Source organism: Cinclus cinclus, unplaced genomic scaffold (genome assembly GCF_963662255.1).
Source record: "Cinclus cinclus unplaced genomic scaffold, bCinCin1.1 SCAFFOLD_254, whole genome shotgun sequence".
NCBI lineage: Eukaryota > Metazoa > Chordata > Aves > Passeriformes > Cinclidae > Cinclus > Cinclus cinclus.
The window spans coordinates 2689-25146 of record NW_026912035.1 but is presented as its reverse complement, the minus strand read 5'-3'; the positions used below and the strand labels follow the sequence as shown (position 1 = coordinate 25146).

The following is a 22458-nucleotide window of genomic DNA, read 5'->3' as shown; positions in this document are numbered from 1 at the left end:
TAGAGGAGTATCCTGCATTTCATTTAGCAGCAGGAGTTGTTTTTCCATTTGGCTTAAGGTAACACACGACTGCCTAATTGATACTATTTTTAAGTGGTTGACATGTGAATAAGTCTATTAATTATTCAGACTTCAAAACTAAGAAAATACAGTCAAAATCAGTCAAATTAATTCTAGTGAATGGTGTAGTTGGGACACTGAGAGGGTTTCTTTTTCTTCCGGATGTATTTGTAGTACTCTATTTGGAAAAAGTACAAATGTGATTAGAGTAGAAAGATGAAGAATAAGACTAAAGATACTAACTTCTCTTTCTTTTTTGTCACATAGGGGAGTCGTGATAACATGAGTATTGTATTAGTTTGTTTTTCAAATGCTCCTAAGGTCTCAGAGGAGGCAGTGAAAAAAGATGCAGAGTTGGATAAGTACTTGGAATCACGGGTTGAAGGTAAGAAATCCACTTAGTTCACTAGGTAGTTAACAAATCACAGTTTGATTGTGATGGTGAGCACAATAGTGTCATAACTATCTTGAAAAAAAAAAGTCATGGAAGACATTATGCCGTTTCATGTTGGGTTAAATTCAGGTCTGGTTGTAACTCTGAATTTTGTATGTCAGGAAGAATGTTTTAGGCCATGTTTATCCTGGTATTCTGCAAACATCTTCTTAATGTGAACTTTTAAGTTTTTACTGCTATCTTCATAGGTTAAAATGCAACTGCTGACCCTGCAGAGTGTTGTATCAGCTCAGTTAATTGTGATCTTGCTAATGTTCTGCTTATGAAATATTAAAAGGGATGTTTCTACTATTTCTTCTTTTTTTCTGTGCAAGTTTTTGACAGAAAGAAAAAGGTGTACTGGGTTTTAATGTCCCAGTAATCTAGATAGTTCATGAGGCCACCCTAAATTTTAATGTATATGTAGAACAATCTTCAGGTACAAGTTCTCTCTGAACACACAGCTGTTGTGTGCAGTCTCTTTTCCTCTTATTTAAATGAAATCTAAATTGGATGGTTGTATATTTGTAATCTGTGTTGATTAGAGAGCACCAGTGGTCACTTCAAATGCTAGCTGTTGGCCTGTTTCTTGGAATTTGGCTTATATCCCAGACTTCCTAGATGACACTAGTTAGGATGAATACCTGTTATCTTCTGTGTCAGAGTAGAGTGCATGAGCTGTTAATAGGCTCTGGGAGAGAGCCAGGAGCAGTTGCCTTCACTGGCAGCAGTCAGGTGTGCACAGTGGTTAAGGTTAGTATTCCCAGCTTCTTGGTGGCTGGTCTGTTAGCAAATAGGTGAAAAATACATGGAACTGCAGTGGATTTTATTGCTTTTATTAGTGAATGTTAAGGTTAATAGAAAAGCTGTCAAATAACTTCTGGTCCGAGTGTCTGGGTTAACTAATCTATTAACTGATTATTTTTAGCTCTGTTGCCACATTTAACTAAATAATACATACACCAAAAAAAAATAGATGAGAGTTTGTAGTACAAACTGATGTGGAGTCATTCCAAATATAACTCTAAATGATTGTTTAGCTTAAGTGCTTCAGAGAAATGGATTGCTCCAAAGCTTGAAATTCTGTTGCTTCAGCTCTTGAGTTTTTTTTCACCTGCTTGAGTTCCCTGTGTCATTCTGTGCTTTGCTAATTGGACAGAGTTAAAGGCCTTTAAAAGCCACGTATTTAGCAAGAAATGACAGTGTATTTGAGAAATTTGAGCAAGGAGTGGAGAAAAGTAAGTGAAACAGACTTCAGAAGAACTTGAAATAGCTATTTGATTTTTCACAGATTTTTGCTTTTGTAAATTCTATGAAATGTAATTTTGACACAGTCTCCTTAATTAAAAGGAAAAAAAACGTTGTGGGACTGCAGTTTACCTTACACATGTGCATTGAATGTTATTAGTTCAGAAAGGATAAAAGCCTTAGCAAAATGTTTCAAACCACTAAGCAACATAAGGAAAATTTAGTAATATGTTGGAATTTTTAAAAACAGTATCTGATTTAAAGGTTTAAGTAGTGAGCAGGAATACTTTTGTCTTTAAGAAAAAACATGGGGGCAAGAGTATCATCTCAAGTGTTGGAGTTGGTAAGTTTTGTAAGGTGGAGTTTTTTTGGTTAAGACAACTGCCTTAATCTATTTTGTATTCATCTTTTAACTAAGTGTAGAAAACAGTGCATAAAAGAGTTGTGCCTGAAAGGTTTAAACTGTCTTCGACTCTAAAAACATAAAGCCTGGTAGATATGTTGTGACACTGATAATACGGATTTGTTTCAAATACCTTTCTAGATGCTGATTATTCTTTTCAAAAAGAAAATAATGGTGTTTGAACACAAATTAACAAGAACAACATTTAAAAAAAATTGTTAATGAGTTAACAGCTCACAAGTTGCATGCAGTTGGCTGATAGCCAATAACAGTTATATTTATACATGTAGTAAAAACATTCTGAAAAAAAAATAAGGTGGCCTTGGAACTACCAAGCTAAAAAGATAGATTTTGTAAAAAATGTCAACTATGAGTTCTCTTGGATACCCTCCTCTTTCACTAAGTGGCTAATATAAATCAGGGCAACATTAGAACTTAGTATAAAATCCTTTGGAACTTCCTGAAGCAATTTTAGTTTGATCACTGGTGTTTGTTCTTAATGGATACACACTGTTCTCAGTTTTTGCTCTCTTGTGGACCTTAAATTTCAAGCTGACTGTACAAACCCATCAAACCTTTTAGGCAACAGGGTTTTTTCACTACTATACTTGGGCATTTTAAGCTCTGACTCAGGGAGAAAAGCAGTGTTTAAGGCATGCTTTGGTTAGATTTTTTTTTTTTTAAGTAAAAAAAAAAAACAATTGAAAAGCAGTTTAATAATTGTACATGTAATGTTTGTACTGTCTTTGTACATTTGTAAGGGGAATGCTGAGATTTTCTATGTTTGTATAATGACTTGAGTTAGTAGTTCCCTTAAGATCTTTCCAGAGTTCTTAAAAGAGAATTGTCGTCTTAATACCAAGAGATATTTTTTTTATTTTAACAGATTGATTAAAAAGCAAACTCAGCAAGTCATTGTTTACAGAGATTTCCAGTGGAAGAACTATATACCAATGCTTCGTTGCTAATTTGGGTTTTGAGGTTGACACAATGTGGATGACTGCATTCCAAAGCTGCCATTTGTAGAGTATACTGACATACTTAATGAGGTTAAGCTTGTGCCTGAGTCATTTATGACTCTGAGCACAGCCCTGCTTCTGGTTTGAGTCATTTAACTGGTCCATCTCCAAAGCACAATCACAGAGTAACATACTGGTTTGGATTGGAAGGGAGCTTAAAGATCATTTAGTGCCAATGCCATGGATGGGGCACCTTCCACAGGTGTTTTGGGCAGTAATGAGGTAGGTTATGCTAGGTCACTTTTCTTCCTGCCCCCTGCAAATACTACTTTCTGCTTTCTGTTTTTCAGAGATAAAAAGTTTCATCCCACTAAGAGAAAACTAGGCACAGAAGTCAATTCAGTTCTTTGATGTGCTTTAGTTCATTTGAAAGGGTGTATCAGAATTGCAGTTAATAACAGACCAACCACAGAACTCTGCAAAATCCAAAAAAAAACACTAACCCCACAAATCATAAGTAGGGACACATGATCTTTGTAGGCTTAAACAGTCTTACTGGTAAATACTCAGTTAATCCCCTGAGTTGGATGATGCATTTTACATAGGTGGAATATATAGCATATATAAAACTGATCTGTCATAATCTGATAGCTGAGCATGAAAGGAGATGCTGGAACATGGAGAACTTGCAATGCTGTCTGGTTGGCGACCTGCAATTATATAAAATTGAAGTGGAATGTTACCTGAATTTTCAGAATGCCTATCTGGGAGTGAAGTGTTAGACTTTTAGTGAAAAACATTTTAGAGGTCAGGTAGTAGACTTTGTGGAAGACTTTCATGAATATACATGTATAATAATATAAGGAAATAGTCTTTAAGTGTCTGAATTATATTAGCAATGCACAGGTAACTGTAGAGTTGTTCTTAACATCACCGAGATTAAGGTGAAAACTTGGTAAATGCCCATAATTCTGTTTCTGAAGACATTTGGTTTCTTTCTGTGGTGGGCTTTGTCAGGCACATCCACAGTATCTGCTAACTGGTGTATAATGACAACAGCTCTTGCTTGCTCATTTGCTTTATTCTCCATTTTCTATTGGAAGTTTTGTTGGGGTTTTTGTTTGTTGGTTGGTTTTGGTTCTTTTTTTTAAGAGAGAGGACAGGATCTGGATAAAATTACTCACTCTACTACCAGGAAAAGAAAAAGATAATTATTAGAATTCTTGATGTGCCACCTTCTAGAACTGGAGAGAAGATGCTCATGGTTCAGTTCAGCACTCCCCGAGAAGTTATTATGCAGCATAAACTTATATGTTCCTAGTACCAAACATACAGTAATCTTTGTCTGTGATTGCTTTCATTCCTTTTTAAGAAGGTATAAAACCCTTATGCTTGCAATAAATATTTAGAAATTGCTTGCTTTTGTAGATTTTCTTATTATTAGTCCTTGCTATTTGTCTACTTTTCCTATATACAGAACCAAATGTGCTTTTGGTACAAAAAGTATATATTCATAAAAAATATTTCCTGTCAAATGTATCTCAGCAAAATTATACTATAGCAGTACAATTACTTCTAACTATGTTGAACTGTATAAAATGATGCAATTTATAAGAGGAGTTGTGGCTAATTTTTGTGAATACGTGCAGAAGAAGGGATCCAAATTGTAAGATTCAGGCATATTTGCCCAGCTATAATTTCCTTTGCTAGCCATGATTCATCCTTAATGGATGGATGGATGATAATACACACATCAAGTTTCATGGAATAGTCTTTAATTTTAATCACTTCTAGTAGTAGTGCACATATCTTACTCTTTGCAAAGATTGTATAGCGCTGACTTAAAATTGGAACCTAGAAGCCTTATTTGTTACAGTTAATATAATTATTCTACAAGTGATTGCTTTGAGGGGCTACAGATCTGCCTCATGCAAAGTGGGTGAGTACCTTGCCAATACTGATGTTAGTCCTAAGAGAAGCCTGAATATTGCTTGCTTCCTAGATAAGTGATAGACATCAAGAAAGGTTTAAATACTAGGAAGCTTGGGGATGAAGGGTTTGAGGTAGGTAGGTAAGTGGTGTGCTTTTCTACTAACTTAAGAAACTCAAACTGCAGGCTCCATGTCAGTAATCCAGAATATAATAGATTGTAAGAAAGTTAAATTATTTGTTTCTTATCTTTGCATAGTAGCCAAGATACAGAATGACTGATTTTTTTTTATGATAATACTCGAGAGGATTCATTCTTATTTCTTCTTGAAGATATTTTTATCTAGAATAGTGTCTACAGGAAATAGTTTTTCTGTAAATTAACTACATTAAGGAACAGAGAGCTATCTTCTCTTAAAAATAGACTAGAAAGAGCATACAGCTCCAAACCTTTTTATGCCATGGTAGTGGTTGAATGAGTAGAGGCTGATGACTGGAAGCTGGTAGCATTGCATCTGTGTGAATGTGTGCACAGATATTACACATTCATCTTGACAGCAACCCTGATGAAAGAGAATATGTGAAGATTTACTTCAATTCAGGTAGTTTTTTTCCGAGCTAGAAGAATTTACTAGCACTGGACTTGACTTATGTTTATGTCAGCTTTGGAAATTGAATATTGGTGGATCCCAGAAACCTGGGGTTTTTCAGCTTTGTGCTCTCAGGCACTGACCCCCTGGAGAACACTGCTTTTGACCTAAGGAGGTTTAATAAACAGCCAAGGCCGAACATGAGAAAATCCGTTTCCTTTGTGTTTTTGTTAATCCTAGCTCTAAGTAAAAACAAAAAAAAAAAAACTGATAAAAAACAACTAATTAAGTGGTGCAAAACTCCCGCACCACTGCAACAGAATATAATTTTAAATTATAATTAAAATAAATATTTTAAACTTTTCGTCATCAGTTCCGTATTCTTTTTTGGCCACTTGAGTGCTAATATTATCTATCCATTATATATCCTCTTGATTGCATGGTGGTCAGAGCATTTAGGCACTGGAGGTTCTGTGGATACGAGTCGTTATGACAAAGCGTGACAGAATCCTGGGGAAGCATTGGCTTTATGGCATGTAAGGTGTTGCACTGCAAGGGGAAGCTAACTGAAACAGACTCCCAGCTGCTGTCTTTTTCAGAGAGAACAGTTTGGTATCTCCAGAGTATTTCATTCAGTTCACAGTCTGCTTCTGAATTTCTCTTAGAGAGTAAGGCTTGGCATGTACTGCAAAGACAGACTATGAATTTAAGCTCTGTTCCGCCATGCAAAGATTGTTAACCTAAATGTAAAGAGTGTTTTCCTGTTTACATGTTTTTCATAATGCCTCTGTTAAAAAGTAAGAATAACTTATATTTCAGTGTCTTAGCTAATGGGTGGTATTAATTCAGGGTTTCTTGTGTTTTTAAATTAGAAATTATGGAAAAATCGGGTGAAGAAGGAATGCCTGATCTTGCTCATGTTATTCGTATTTTAACTGCGGAGAATATCCCTAATTTACCACCAGGAGGTGGTTTAGCTGGCAAGTGAGTACAGCACATTAATTTCTTGAACTGTTAAATTCACTGACACTATTTAATTTAAATGTTTTGAAGTTTTCTTATTGTTATAGCTATATTCAAATCTAGTTTTTTATATTTGAAGCTAGTCTACCTTACCTTTTGCAGTATGTAAACATTTGTGTCACTGCTCCCATTCCAGAATGGTAAAGAGGAAACACACAATCATATTCTGGTATATAACATACTAATTTATTATTTCCATATGGCCATTTAAAAAAATAAAAATGTATGTATTATTTGTTTTTAATCCTTACATTTGTTAAGAGCTATCAAACCATGTGAATATCAAAATACCAGGAGATAAGTTTTCCTTATGTCATGTTTTCCCAACCATTTAATGTCCCTTATAAGTTTGGAACAGTACTTACTTGCTCAGCAAACATTCTCTTAAGAAAATTGTTTTTATTTGTTTAGTCAGAAACCGAATGGTAGATAACCGAGAATACTGAACTGGATTATGCATCTTGAAACTTAACAGGAGTAAACCCTCAGAAATTACATGGGTTTTCTGCAGAGCCCAATGGTGATGTTCTAGCAACCTCTAACTTAAGGGTTTTAATGAAGAGAATTCAGGACTGCATAAACAATTGTTAATCTGGAATTCCCCAGACAGCAGGACCTATTATTGTTCCCTGACATGCATCATGTTGTTTCTGGAATATTTGTTTTTTACAAAATATGAAGTCCTGTCCTCTTTGAGCGTTTGTGTGAGTGTGTTCACCTGTTTTCATTGCATGTACTTGTTAATGAGCACTGTTTGCCATGATTTTATCTTTCTAGCCTCAGAAGCATCTGTACATTCTGGCCTTTTTTATCCACTTGTGTGCATTCCAGGCATTCAGAGAAATTTTGGTGTGCCTCTTCTTCTTGGTGCCTCCCAACTGCTGTGTTTTGCTCATTAATAACTACATTATGTACTGTTGCACTAGTCTGGACCCTTGACATACAAGTTCAGTTTTAATTTGTTGTGATCCAGGTTCCAATTTTTATGGACTTGGTTCAGAATTTGCATTTTGGTGCCTTTCTCTTCATCTTGACTTTTAAAGTCCCCTTACTTCAAGGGTATACCTGCAGATTCTTTCAAGAGAATATTTTAAAGTATTAAGTAACTTGTTCTTGGCCTCCAAACTTGGGACAAAGACAGACAGTGATGTATGTAAGTTCATTTTATTTGCAGGAAGTTAATGGAAGTCTTGGAAAAAAGTACTACTGCACAACCCAAATCCACATAATGTGTAACTTAAAATCTTTGTCCTAACAAGAGAATATTCATTTTATTGAAGTCATCGTCCTGGGATGTTACCCAGTCATGAAAAATTACACTTTGTCCTTGTGTTTGAACTCCAAGACTGGCTCAAACAGGTTGCAAAAAGATCTTGTCTGTGGCTGTCATCCACTGTTTTAGCACCAGTTAAAGTTGCTCCCAGTTTTTAGTATGTCTGAGCTGGAGAAATGCAATACAGTGTTACTGTGACTAGAGTATGTTTGCAAACCTTAGGAACTCCTTAAATAGCTCCATTTATATTGGCATTGTATAATTCCTTCCTTCAAGCTTCTCACTTATGTAGAAGACCCTGCTGCCCACTCTGAGACAGGAGATGTGCAGATGTCAACTCTGCTGTGGTCAGCTGATAGTGCTGTTTTATTCCTTAAAATCTTACTCTCCAAAGACTGTTTTCTGGCTTGACTCCAATGCCCTTGTGATTTCAAACGCTGCCTCAAGAATGGAGGTTTGTTGCTGAAGTAAACAAAAGTCCTGAGCTCCTCTGGCTCTTAGGCCTTATTAATTCCACTTAACATCTTGCTCCTGAGTTTTCCCATCAAAGAAAAATACGGAGAAATACACTGGTGAAAGAAAGAAAAGTGAATTTATAAGATTGGACAATTCCCAAGAAGGATTTGACTTTCATGTCTATTTAATCCCACTGCAGTGGCTACCTCCTGCTTCTGTGGCAGTCTTGCTTGGACTGTCCAGGCATTTTCTGTTACATTGGAGGTGCCTTTGCTTTATGTAGTACAGGCATTTAGTTGGAAATGTGCCATTCCTCTGTCACTAAATGGAGAGAACCCTTTTCTCTATCATCGGCAAAAAGGTTCAGTTTCTTTCTGCTAGGAAGATCTTCCATCAGTTCCAGTGGATCCATCCTACCTTAGACATGGAACCTTTCCAGATTTCTTAAATATGTTCAGAAGGAACCTCATCAAACCTGTAGCAGAAAATCCTGTAGAAATGAGATGCATGTGTATTAGACATTTGCTGCTGATATGACATCTGATGCCTTTGTGCTATTTAGAAGAGTCAACAATTGGTGCCTCTCATTCTGTAAGACACAATTTTTAGAGATCTTGGTCACTTCCAGACTTAAGAGTATTAGTCCATGTGGTAGTTCTTTTGTTGAAGTTGTGAATAACTTTGATCATATTTATTATAGCTGTCTGAATGTTTTCCAGTTTTAACTTTGATTTGAAGATGCGAGTACATAACTTTTTGAGCATCAGAAGTCTGTTTATATGATGGGTTTTATTTTTTGTGAAGTTCTTTGTGCTTGTTTTGACTGCCTGTGAGAATGTGGCCTTAAATGGCACTGCTACAAAAAAAAAAGTCTAGCTAGTGGCTTCTGTGTTTTAATTTCTACAGAGTGAATAGACAATAGAAAACATATCCCAGGGGTTGTATACCCTGCACACCACACTTCAAAATTTTGTAGGCAAGATGTAACCTGTGTATATGTAATAAAGATGGGGAAAAACTGAACTGTCCTCAAGTTCCACATCCAGAAATAAGGCAAGAAAACCAGCAAACTTGAAGAATTTTTTGTAACAAGCGAAATATAGGTTTAAACGTTACTCTTGGCAAAATGCAGCTCTATAAAGAGGTAGACCATGGAGAGGGTAAGGTAAGAAAATGGTTTTGTTTTGCTCAGACTTTACAAATCTTGACCAGTTGCTAAATCCCCAAATGCTTATTGGAAGTGAGTAAAGACACAGAGTTTCATCTTTTTTAAAGGCAGATTAAAAGAAAAATAACTTTAACAGTTCAAAATGCCTACTCTGATCAAACTTTTTCAGTGTTTCGAAATCCTTTGGTTTGCTTAATTTTTTTTAAAACTTCTCTTTTTTTAGGCGTAATATTATTGAAAATGTGTATACTAGGCTGAATCCACACAGAGACAATGAGGGGGTAAGTTCCCATTTTGATTGCTACACCTCTTTGTTAATGTGAATATCAAAGTTGTCATGCATTAAGCAAAAGTGTTCATCACTAGGAATAAAGTATTAGAAATACAGGTACAAATTGTAACATACTGGTAGTTTTTTTACCTTGCTTAGGATGGATTTGATGTAGTTCTTCCTCTAAAATGCAGAAAACTGGCACCCAATTCAGAAAGACTTTTTAAACATCTAAATGACTACCACTTTCTCAGTCAAACCTGTGAGGCAACAGTGCAGGGTTTTTCTAAACTATGGATTATAATTGTAGAAAATTAGTTGTCAGCAAATCTGTTACTTAACTGTTATGTCTGCTGTCCAGAAATGTAGTACAAGAGGGGACAAACACACTTCCTGTTGTCTTCTGTAAGAAGGCCTTGGTACACTGAATATAAAAGATTGCAGGACTAATACTGGCTATGTTCATAGCATTTACACGGTTTTTTTGTGTCCCATCTCTACTGGTCTCAGGAGAACTAATTTTAGATTACTTCAGTTATGATTTCTAGAATGTCTTACATTCTTCTTCCCATTTCTGGTGAAGTTGAATTTTAAATAGTATGTTGAAATATGGTTTATTGTGACACTAAACCTAATTATTAGGTAGCTCTTAATATTGGTGTAATAACTGGTGTTTCTGTCAATTGTGGTTAAATTTGTTTAAAAACTGGAAAACTGAAGAATTGATAAAAAACATCAGTGGTTGTACATGTTGTCATTTCCTGTACAGTTTGTGAACTGTTTTGTGAAAGCACCATTCCTATTCTAGTAAATCCTTTGTAGTATTTTTTTCTTCTGAGATGGCTATGAGGCCCTCAGTCAGGTAGTTATTACAGTGTTGCACTTGAAATACCTTGAAATTATCAGTTGTGCACCTTGAGATAGTAAATACGCAGTCTCACCACAATTGATTCTGTCTTTCCCATTGTCCTCTTCTCTTAACTGCCTATATTTGATTTATTGTCTTCAGTTAGAAACCTTGTGTGGGTGGAAGGGGGCCCTGTTCTGTTAGAGTACAAATGGAGAAGAAATCTCTTCTTAATTTTTTAGTATTTGTTCCTTTGTCTAGTTTTTTTAATTTGACTTTCAAGAAATTCTGCAACAATAACCCAAACCAAGATACACAAAATTTTCCTCTTTTTAGCTTCTTTAGTCCTTCAGGAAACTGTGCCTCTATCAGCCTGCTACTATTTTTGTATTTAGCCAGAACTTCCCCTGCTTTTTTTTGGGGAAAAGTTACTGGTGTATGTGGCTTATTTAAAAATTAAATAAAAATTTAAACAGCATAGGTTTTACAAATTAATTTATATTTTGAGGAAAAAAAAACCTGAAAGTTTGTCTAATAGTTACATTTTAGAAATGTTAACATGCCATAGTTGCATTTATGATGCACCTGTTCTAAGTCTAGCTTTACTTCTCAGTAGTCCTGCAAGTTTCCTGAAAGTCCTAATATGTAGTAAGCATCTGTTTGTCTGTTGGTTCCTTTCGGGAAATGTTTATGCATCGTCCATTTTAATTTAATAAAATTAGGTAGCTAACCTAAATATGCATTTTGCTCATAAAAGAATATACCATTAATAGCTTTCACCTTTCTTGCCATTCAAATCCCTGAGTAGCTGGTTTGGCTTTTAATTTGGTTTCTCTAAAAAGGGATGGGGACAGTGGACTGTAGTCTGCTTCCTAAATTTTTCTTATGTTGCTGTAGAAGTATAAATCACAAATATGTGTTTTAAATAGAGTGGTTTAAATTCCAATTTGATCTTGTGATAGCATGTAATCTGCCAGTCAGCACCCTTGTTCTTTTTAACCCTAAGTGATATTGGCCCAGAGCAGTTAGAGAGGATGAGCTCCCCTTGGTGAGGATACAATTCCTGTTTGCATCATCCCAGCAAGTTATCGTAATGTCCTTGAAGTGGATGAATCTAGTGGGCCTCATCTCTGAGACGATGAAAACATGACTTCCTTGCTGGTCTTACTCAGTTCCAGGTGTACGTGGTGATCTTGTAGCCTTCTGAACTGGATACTGTAGTGTCCAGAGATGTAAAAGGAAGGAAGCTGTTCAGTTATTCAGCATCAGAATTCTCAGAATGTCTACACACAGTGTTGCTACACATCTCACATTTAAGCAGGAAGCAAAGGTAGGAAGGAAACATACAGTATACCCCAATGATTACATTGCCAAGTGAAATTGAAATCTGGCCAATGATGCTCCTGTTTCAACTAGCATGAGGCAAGAGCAGATGTTCATATGACAAATTAGGTGCTAGAGACATGGATGCTGAGTCTGCAAGAGCACAAAGGTACACTTGACTTGCACCTGAGCATCCTTCCTTGTGTGTAGTTAACAGTGCACACGTCTGCTGAGAGTGGGTATTGTGCAGAGTACTTCCATTACTGACTGGAAACTCTGCCTATGGCAGTCATCTTCCATCTTACGGTTGTATATAAGGCCAGAACAATTTTTATCATGGCAAAATAATAATGCAGTTAGTTGCCAAAATATTCATGCAAATGACTAAAAAAGCCCCTCCAAACCACACAAACAACAACTCAAACAATCAGATCTCTAATTTTTGCAATTGAGACTGCGGCTTCCTTCTAAAGACTATACATTTTAGCATCTAACAAATTTAAAGTAGTTACCGTGAAGTCCCGTGAACTGGATCATAATAGCATTAAAACCTTGGTTATATCTCTTTCTAAGTTAGCTTTGTTTTACTGAGCACTGCAAACATTTCAGGTAGTATTGCACTTAGATTTTTTTTTTTTTTTTTTTTGAGAGGTCATGCAGAGCAAGAGTCTGAGAAATAAAAGAAACCTTACTATAGCAGTATTCAGAGATCACTAGTCTCTCTTGAGGCTGTAACAGTCCTAAGTTTTTTCTGCTAGGAATCTTAGCAGATTACAAGTATTTTATAAATCCAGGACTGGAGAGAGTCCTGCACTGTGGTTGAAGTGAAAAACTTTACCATTTTTTTTGAGCAGAGACTTCTGCTGTAAATGTAATGGCTTGTGCTCTTACAAATATGAGTGAAAGCACTGAAATTGGTTATGTATTGGGGCCTGATGCTTCCAGATGTTTAAAGGGAATTTAGAAGAATGTATATTCATAGCTAAATAATTGTTAGCACTGTGATTTACAGTATCACTGAGGAGTTGTTCTACTTCCTGTGTTCAAGTGCTGTTCTTTCTATGTCTCTGCTTCTCTGACAATTTTAATTTTTTGACATGTTCCTAAGACTAGGAGACTACTATCCAGTTAGATAACTTCACTGTCTGTGTATGTCCTTAAACAAAGGAACAGTGGTAAAATTACAGTGGCTATGTTAATAGTTCCAGTGGCACTTTCTTAAAGCTGCCTTTGAGCATCTTACTTGAAATCAATCATGCATGTCTTGTTCTTACTAATAATACACCCTTGGCAGTTGGCTGAACCAAATCATATGCCATTAAGGGCTGTTACAGATAAAAAATGTAAATGGACACGACTCTTATACCGTTCTCACAGCATCATAAATCCATAGCTTAAACATCATAAATCCAAGTCTTAAATACATAGCAGGCCTTTTCATACACGTAATTTAGTAGTACAAAACTTGTGTAAAGATTGTGGATACTCATGTTGAGTATAACTAGCACAAATTCATTATTGGTTTTATGATCAGTATCACTTCAGTTCAATTGGGAAGTGAAGGAAGACATACTACCTTGCACAATAACGCAAGTTTTCAGGGGCCTGTTCTAGCTAAACATCATTAGAGAGAAATCTCTGTCTATAATAGTTTATAATATATAAAAGAGGCAGTTTCTGTGCTACTGTCTGTGGGGTTTCTTGTCTCTTAGCACTGAGGGACACAAGGGAAGCAGGAAATAGCCTGCTGTAAAATAGGGTGCAATGCCATGCAGGATGTGAGTTTGAATATCAAACACTAACAGCATTGCTAATTCAACTCCTACCAGCATTTGAATTGCTTTAGAAGCCTCAGGGCTGCTATTATATTGCTTATTGCTTTTACTCTTCAGTGTTGCATGGAGCAAAATTATTCACTTCAGTCTGCCAAAGGGATTTTTAAAGATCTCGGTATTGTGAAATGTGGAAATTTTAGGGTGTATGTGTGCTAATGTCAACCTCAGAGCAAAACTGATGGAAAAGACAAAATATGGAATTTATACGTTCTCTGAATTTTAAAAAACTGGAAGTCTTCATCTTTGTTGCCATGTTTAATATGAGCTAGGCATATACATAACTCAGGTTTTTTTCTTTGTCAAACCAAGAAACAGGATACATCTGTAGCCTCTTCTTGGTGCCCTGGGTTTTCATGAACATTGTGCTTATATGGTATTAAAGGTATTTCATACATTAAAACTACCTCCTTTATCTTGCTACTCCTCACTGTGCTCTTGAAGAGAAGAGAGTATTGAAGTCTTGAATATTCTCTTGAATATTTTCATATATTGATATGAAAATGCTAGTACATGGAAGTCAAAACATCTGTTTGCTAATACCAGCAAGCCACTGTGAAAGTATATCTCCTATTTCCTGAACAAATTAAACTTAGAGGGATGCCATTAAATGGAGTAATACTTATTTTTGTGGTAAAATTCTCCCCATTTTAACTTGGACTGTGCTAATCAGTCTTGGGGCTTTTATTCCTCCAACGTTACATAGAGCATGCTGGTCCCAAGGTATTTTCTCAGTACTGCTATTAAGCTTGTAACTTGTAGTTAGGAAGATTTTGGACTACATGACAATAAAATGAGATCAGCATGAAAACAAGGCAATCTGGATTATGCTTCTAATGTCTTGAAAATCTGCCAGCTTCTAGAGATACAGTTTCATTTGTCTAGATTGATAAATTGCTAGATATTAGTAAAATGTGCTGTTCCCTTAAAGCAACAGTACTGCTTTAGCACTTAAAAGTGAAAATACGTAGTGTCAGTGTCAAAGCACTGTAGCAAATATGCAAGTCTGTCACCAAAAAACACAATATTTTTTTCAACTGTAGACTTGCAACCAAGCAGGTCATTTGCTGAGGAGACTTCCATTCCTTAACCAGCACTCAATACTCTGATTTTGTGCTGTAGGTTCTTAGGTTTGACATTAAGTAACTGTTCTACTTGGTAATTGTTCTAGGTAATAAACAATCTGCTCAAAGGTGTGGCTTATGTTGTTCAAATATCAGCATTCCCCATGCTCATGGGTAGCTGCTTGCTTCTTTTCTGGCAGCATCATGCATGCAAAAATCAGAGTGCTCACTAAAACACTGAACATTTATTTTGATGTAATGCTTCAACTAAACTGCTATCGGTCTCGGAGTTTTTCATAGAACTGTGCTGCTACTGGCTGTGCAGAAATTCACAATTAAATGTATTGACCAGGTGCCTAAAGAAGCTTAAATTTTCAAAATTTTTCACTGATAAATGACTAAAGTTGCGGGGGGTATCATCTCTATTTATCAAAGACATTTGAAATAAAGATGGACTTAATTGGGAGGAGGTACTTCGGCTCAAAATGAATTGAAATTATTAAAAATGCTGGTTTCATAGTTATGATTTCTTAAATTGTTGTTTAAAAGGATGAACATGAAATACATTGTTCTAAGTTGTGAGTTGCTAATGAGATGCTTTACATTCAAATAGAAAAAAAGATTGGGATTTTGTTTTTTTTGTTTTGTTTGCTTTTTTTCTTCTTTTTTTTTCTTCTTTTTTTTTTTTTTTTAATGTGGTTAGAAGGTGTTTTAGTTCAATACTGATCTTTTTGGGGTGTTGAATCTCAACCGAAGGAGCCCGGCGCGGCCGAGGGAGGCGGAACGCAGGGGAGGTTGGTGGAGGCGCTGAGGCAGATGCGGATTAATCACAGGGGCAACTACCGCCACCTGCTGGAGGAGATGCTGGCCGGGTACCGCCTGGCGCAGCTCCAGGGCCCGGGCCCGCCCGAGCGCTCCGCGGCCAGCGAGCCCGAGCCCGAACCCGAACCCGAACCCGAACCGCAGCCGGCCCCGGCCCGCGCCGGCCCCGCACCGCCACCGGCACCGCGCCCGCCCGCGGGCAGCGACCAGAGCGGCCAGCAGCACGCCTGACTCCGCGGAGAGAGAGAGAGAGAGAGAGAGAGAGAGAGAGAGCGCTGCGCTCCACCGCCGCTGCACTGCGCTCAGAGCGCAGCCCCGGCCTTGGCTGGCCTGGAAGACTGCTTGGCGTTACTGTAGTTACTTGTACAGATCGTTTGTACAGAGCTCTTACTTCCTTAGAAGTTCAGCTGCCGTGGGGTGTTCTTGTAATTGCATCCCGAGTTGGGTAGCAAGATTTAACTTCCCGTTTGAGATTTTGATTTTCTTTTTTCGAATTCTGTGTCACCAACAACAGGAGTACGCAGAAAGGCATTTTAAAGCTTTTTCTTTTGAGGACATTATTAAATAATGGTTTTGATGGTGTATGTTTGATTATTGTAAAGTAATTTACATCTTAGTTGTATCTTCTGTGCAATTTAATTGAATTATACAAATTCTTCAGGGTTTTTTTTTTTCCCAGCATGTTTGTGTTTTGGTTTGTGTATAGTTTCTATTACACTAAATTACAAAAGCTGTTGCATTTTAGGTTGCCACTTATGAAATGTTTGATTTTTTTTTTCCAGTTTAGATTGTGTCCAGCGTTCATCATAAATACTGATTTTATAGGCAATGGTATTATTGCTTCTCAGGTTATAACATAGCCTATATCCAGAAATGAAAATGTGCTTAAATTTAGTACCTGAGTGTCAAGTTACGGTAATTTGTGATCAAATGAAAATAAAGACTACACTGTGGAATAATATCTGTATGCCTATTGACTCTTTTAAGTGAGTAATAAACTCTGTTTGAAGTGTTACCATTCTGACATGACTTGGGACTTTTCAGAGCTTCTGGTGTGAACTCATGGTGTTCATTACTTTCTACAAAGCTTTGAGTAATTTTGGGTTTGGAGCATTCATCATAATCCTGTATTTGGGCAACATTTCTCAGGTTCAAGCTAAACATCAGCCATATAAAAGAATAAACTATTCTTCTGAAGTTTGTCTTCTGCCAAATCTCTTCCTTGTCTCTTGGGGTACAACACCTACACACACATCCGTTTGGGTAGGTCGGTGATGATACTGGGACTTTGCAGTAGTGGTAGCTCATATGCTGATAAGTGAAATCTGGAAGTCAAGTGTCAGTTGTCAGTCCATAACATAACACTTCCACAAAAATATAAGTGTTCAAAATAGGTATGAATTTCACTGCCGTAATGAAAATGACCCTTTTGGGAATTTCTTTTGGACCAGGAATACCTGAGAAGTTGAGTTCTGTAGTGTTTTGTAGAGGTTTTGTTTTGTTTTGTCGTCCACAGATGTGGTATGTATTGATAGTTGTGATTTAGTGAAATTGTAGGTAAACCTTTCTTTTAAAGCATTCTGCTATAAAAGCTTTACTGTATCCATGTTTTATAAAAGTTAATTCCTTCATAATGTTGACAGACAGGAAATATTTGTGTGAGAAAGTGGGCAGGTATGGAAAACAGGGAAAATGTTTTCTTTCTTACGCTAGTATTCTCCTTAATTATGCCACTGAAATCCAAAGTGCAACAAAATGTTTTCATTTGTATTGGTGAGTAGTAATGTTTTTCCTCTTCTTTTCCTGTAGGGTTCTGGAGATCTAGAAGATCCGTGGTAGCCTTACAAATCTGCTAAAATGCTTTTGATTCTGAAAGGGGGAAAAAACTTTTAAATCTGATTTCTTCAATACAAGGGAAAATTTCTGGTGGATTTCCAACATTTTGTGAAATGGGCAGAAAGATATTAGAATTTTCCATCATTTGTTCATTTTTGTGTTTTCTGATATTGCCACTCTTAGCATTGCCTGTACTACAGTATTTTTACCAGCCTCAGGCATACTCTTACATCTGTAATGAACTTTGGCCCTAAAAAAGAAGGAAGGAAGGAATATTCTCTCAGCAGATCGGTGTATGTACCTGAGGTGCACGGGATTGTAGGTGTACTCTGAAGATACACTGTGGCTAAATGAAACATGCAACACACAAGCATGAGAGAGAGTACAAGTAATTGTTTGAGATGTTTCTTATTTCACTTTACCGAGTTGGAAGGCTTTGCAGCTCTGTGGCTTGGAAGTAATTTCAATTGGGCAATATGCTATCAGATGTGTATTTTTTTTTTTTTAATTTTCCAGTTTTACCTGTATTACCAGACCGTTAGGTTTCCCTGCGGTGTCCAAATTGTTGCCTACTGCTTGCTTGAAGATAAATGTATTTGGCAATAATATATGAAGATTCCAGGCATCTAAAACCAGTAAGAATTTTACGCATGTGTACAACACACCCTTCAACTCTTGCTAGAGAAAATCTTTTAAAAAAACCAAACTGGTGAATTTATAGTTAGTAGTGACTTGCTTTGACATCTCTCACAGCTGCAGGTTTTTTTAAAAATGCTGAAAATTTGCCTTTATTATAATGTAAATTGTGATTATTTTTTCGTTCTATATGTGGTTTTCTATAGTTTTTTGATTTTTTTCAGCTTAAGATACAGACAGAAGTCTTGTGTAATATGGGTATAATTTTTAATTGTTTGCATTATTTTCAAAGTTCAAATTATCACTTTGAGATTACTATAAATACACTTAAAATTATCTATTTTAAATTAAGAAAATATTAGAGATATTTTCATGGGTTCAATGACCTTTCATTTTATAAGCAATGGGCATGGTACAGAGTGGCTGTCATGTAAGGTACTTGAAGATTCTTAGTTTAATTCTATTTTTGCAATAACCTTGACTTTTTTTCTGACTTCTTTGAGTTGTGCATGTAATGAGTCCAGTAAATGCTGAAAATGGGGAAGAGTAAAATATTTATCTAAAATAAAAGCTATTGGGGAGGGGAAACAATGAATGTATCCATCTGTACATGATTTACATGCTGTGGATGCCTTGTAAACATTTTCCTATTTGTTTAAACTGTGTTTCAGCGAGGATGTAATTGCCCTTGTGTGTAGTTTTAAGCTAATGACAGTCATCAACTGGTTTTGTGTGAAATTAAATTCATGGTATTTTTCTGTAACTTTATTCCCATGGTGAGTCTGTAAAAACCACACGCTCTTTCATACTGATGCCGAAGGCCAGCTTTTCCAGTCGTTTTGATTCACTGTGTATCTGATTTTTTTTCTTTTTTTTCTCCTCTTTTTTTTTTTTTTTGATCTAGAGAGGATTATTGCCACAGTATATTTTATTTATTCATTAGATTTTAGCCTTGTAAGTTAAAGTGTTTTAAATGATGATGTTAACAGGTATTTGTCCCTTTACTGGTTTTTTTGGGGTTGTTAAAAGATAGGGAATGAAGAATGCAAAATGGTTTATTGTTCAGACTGTCCGCTCTGGTCCAACCCTGTACTGATAGTACCTTCCCAGTATGATATTGTGATGTTTCATACAATACAGTGAACATAACCAACTTGTTATCTTCAATAAAGGATTGCTAAAACAGTGTGACATGCTTTCTATTTTCTTGGGAAGGACTTACTAAGAGAATGCAAGTGTTCCATATAAAAAGATAAACCAGTAAGATTTATAAGGTCTCTTGGTTTAGGGATTTCTGTTTGTTCTGCAGCAGATGTGCCCCTTTGTCGCATAAAAGCACAAGTCTCAAAGTGGGCTTCTCTGTGGCAGTAAGGAAAGGACAAACAACACTTAGTGCTCCTAGGACAAGTTTAGCTGGAGTCTTAGTCCAGCTATGGGAGAGCATTCATTTAAAGACTAAAAATTCAGATTGAACTTGACATTTTGGTCAACTCATTTCTTGAAGTTTCTTAAAGATCTGATCTTAAACCTGTGACATTTCACTGTTGCACAGTTTTGAATAGAAATTTCTCTGATGTTAATGCTTTCATGTTAGAACTTTTACAGATTTAACTTTTACAGATCTTTTTTTCCAACTTACTAATGTAGTCTTTTTAGGTGAGTAGAAAAGGAGAACAGAATTCTCCATCATATTGATACTGCAGGGTAATAACCTGCCTGAATTAGTTAGTGTTGCTGTAGCATGGACATCTTTACAAACAACCTGAAGATTTTTGAGTTTACAAATCTGTAACTTCCTTGAACTTTCATGTTGGATTTGCTTGTACAGCATAACCCCTGTATGCTTTCTTCATGAGCTACAGTTTTAATGCTTTGTTCCACTGGTGAGACTTCTGGTACTCCATGGGCTCCAGACCCATGAACACTTCTTTTTGTGTAGATTTTTTACATTAGGTGGATAATCTCCCTCAAGTACAAGGATTTACGCTTCCTTGTATCGAAGTGAAACATACATACAGAATTTTCAAAGAGAAGGATAATAGCTTGCACAGCTACATCGAAATGTAAATCACAACAGCTTTTTTCCCTCTTAAGTTATCACTAATTGCCATTCATGCATCCACTTGATTATGAATTCTGGTCATGTTTTTAGTTTAATCAAAATACTGTGTAGATTTTAGCAGCCCAGAAAGAACTTTGCTTGTTGACTTTGTATTCTTAGTGTGAGAAATATGAATGAATGATGAAATTTGTTTATGTATTTGCCATAACTTGTCAGCATTTTAAAAAATTACATTGTCTTAATTTTGTTGCCACCTGGTAACTAGCACAAAGATACTTATATAGAACACCTAGAGTGGGAAGTACCTCTTCCACCTGGGGTCTTTCTGTTGTGTCAAATTTGGCTTGATTTCATTTTTATGATTTCTCCTGTAACAGAGGCAAAGTGGTCCATGTCAGTTCTCAAATCCGATCTCTGAGCAAAATAAAGATCCGCTTTAACTGCTCCTCATTAACAAGTTAAATGGAATAGGGGGTAGTGAAGTAGATGCAAATATAAGTGATGTCACTCTGACCTCAGAAGTCTCATATTAGGGGTTAACTATTACGACAGTCTCCTCTTAATAGGCTGGATCTTGGTGTGGTCGTTCAAGCCTGCATGCAAACCTTTGCAAGACTTGACCAAAATATCCATATTTTTCATGGCCCTAAATGTGAACCTGATGCTGCTGTTGCTATTTGAGTGGCTTTTAAAAAAAACCAAACCAAAACACAAAAGCAACAACAAAAAAATCCAAAACCACCAAACAAACAAACAAACTGTTAAGTTGTTGATTCTTTTAGCACATCAGAGACTGGCTCTTAGTGGCTAGGTAGTTTCTTGCTATCATGTGTAAAGTGGAATTCAGTCAGCCGCTTCATCTCTGAGCTTTTGTATATACTGTCAGCCATAATCACTGGTTTAAATCTTAAAAGGCAAAATTAGCCCCAGAAAGCCAGTCATTTTTTTCTTTGTCACTTTCAGTAGGAATCAAAAGCAATAGGAACTCGAGGTTAGTTACAGCATTGAACCAAACTGTATCAGGTAATTCTTACCTCTGGAAGATGAAGCTAAAAGTAATACTGCCTATCATTAGGTATAGGCCTATAATGGCAAAAAATATGCCTCAATGCTAAGCAGTTTTTAATTCGCAACTAATTTCAGTTTGTTGGCTTGAGGATTGTCTGAAGGCTTGTTGCTTCTGGCTGTTTATGCTTCTGTTTTTAGCTCTAAACTGAAAATTGGAGGGAGTTGCTCTGGTGCAGGTAAGAAACTCCATGGGATACTGCCAGAGATGAAGACAATTTGACAAAACCACAAGAAAGAACTATTAGAATGTATGCATTCTAGTCCAGGTAAGTATGCAATTTATGCAGCTGGGGCTCCACCTCTCACATCTTTGTAACCTGTTTTCTCTGTGTGCCAATATGATCTTGTCCTGCCTGTGTTTGTGCTGTTGCTGTACAGACCTGATGTAGCTCTACTTGGTTCGTGCTGTCTCATGTTTGTACCTAACTGTTTCTCTGCTGACCAAAACACAAGCAACTTTTGTATTTTAGCATGACTGCCTCCTGTTTGTGTTCACCTCAGTGTTGGGGCTCATCTCACTTTTCCATCATTCAGTCTGTCACTTCACCTGTGCTGCTGTGCTTAGCTCTTTGTATGTCTGAACAGTCGTGTTCTCCTAAAGACTTTACATTTCCTTCTTCAAAAATCTTAAAAATTCTCCTTTGCTATGATGTCTTTATTTAAAGACTGACTGGGATTACTGAGCTCTTCCTTCTGATTCCTGTCCTTGGCTTTCCTTATTTATGTGCAGCTTGACTGGGAATTTTCAGAGAAAGTCCTTGCTGTGCTGATTAGTGATTGCTAGAGATTAGTAGTGGCTGAATTAACATCAACTAATGATTGCATCAGCACCTGCTTTTAAACCTAACACACTGATAAGGGTTCTGGTCATGGGGATGGGCTGATAGGAGAAAAAAATGGACATTTTCCATCTGGTGGGTAATCTTTCTCTGAAAGCAGTTATCCTTCCCAATAAAGGACAAAGAACACTGTAGTAGGAATGAATGCACATTTTAAAGACTTGTGGCAACTAATTCAAACAGTCTTGTTGGATATAATTTTTTCTGTTATGTGAAGTCTGCTTCAGAAATAATTTTGACCCTGGTTTTCTGCTTTCTCAGACTTCTGGAATCTAAGGTGAGTTGTGGGGAAGTTGAGTCTATGGTGCAATAGTGT

The 22458-nt window shown here is 36.5% G+C and overlaps 1 protein-coding gene across 3 annotated transcripts in view; it reads left to right on the top strand.

Annotated features, from left to right (window-relative positions):
* The window catches only part of PPM1B (protein phosphatase, Mg2+/Mn2+ dependent 1B), a 52160-nt gene extending 32665 nt beyond the window's left edge, over positions 1-19495 (top strand). Inside the window, exons 4-7 of one of the 3 annotated variants that reach the window (XM_062514109.1) lie at positions 328-445; positions 6495-6606; positions 9766-9823; positions 17511-19495. In XM_062514109.1, the coding sequence (XP_062370093.1) occupies positions 328-445; positions 6495-6606; positions 9766-9823; positions 17511-17540 (318 nt within the window). In that variant the 3' untranslated portion in view covers positions 17541-19495. Of the gene's footprint in view, positions 1-327; positions 446-6494; positions 6607-9765; positions 9824-15582; positions 16506-17510 lie in introns of those variants that run through there. The other 2 variants (XM_062514108.1, XM_062514110.1) reach the window with 2 other exon arrangements.
* The last annotated feature ends 2963 nt before the right edge of the window (positions 19496-22458 follow it).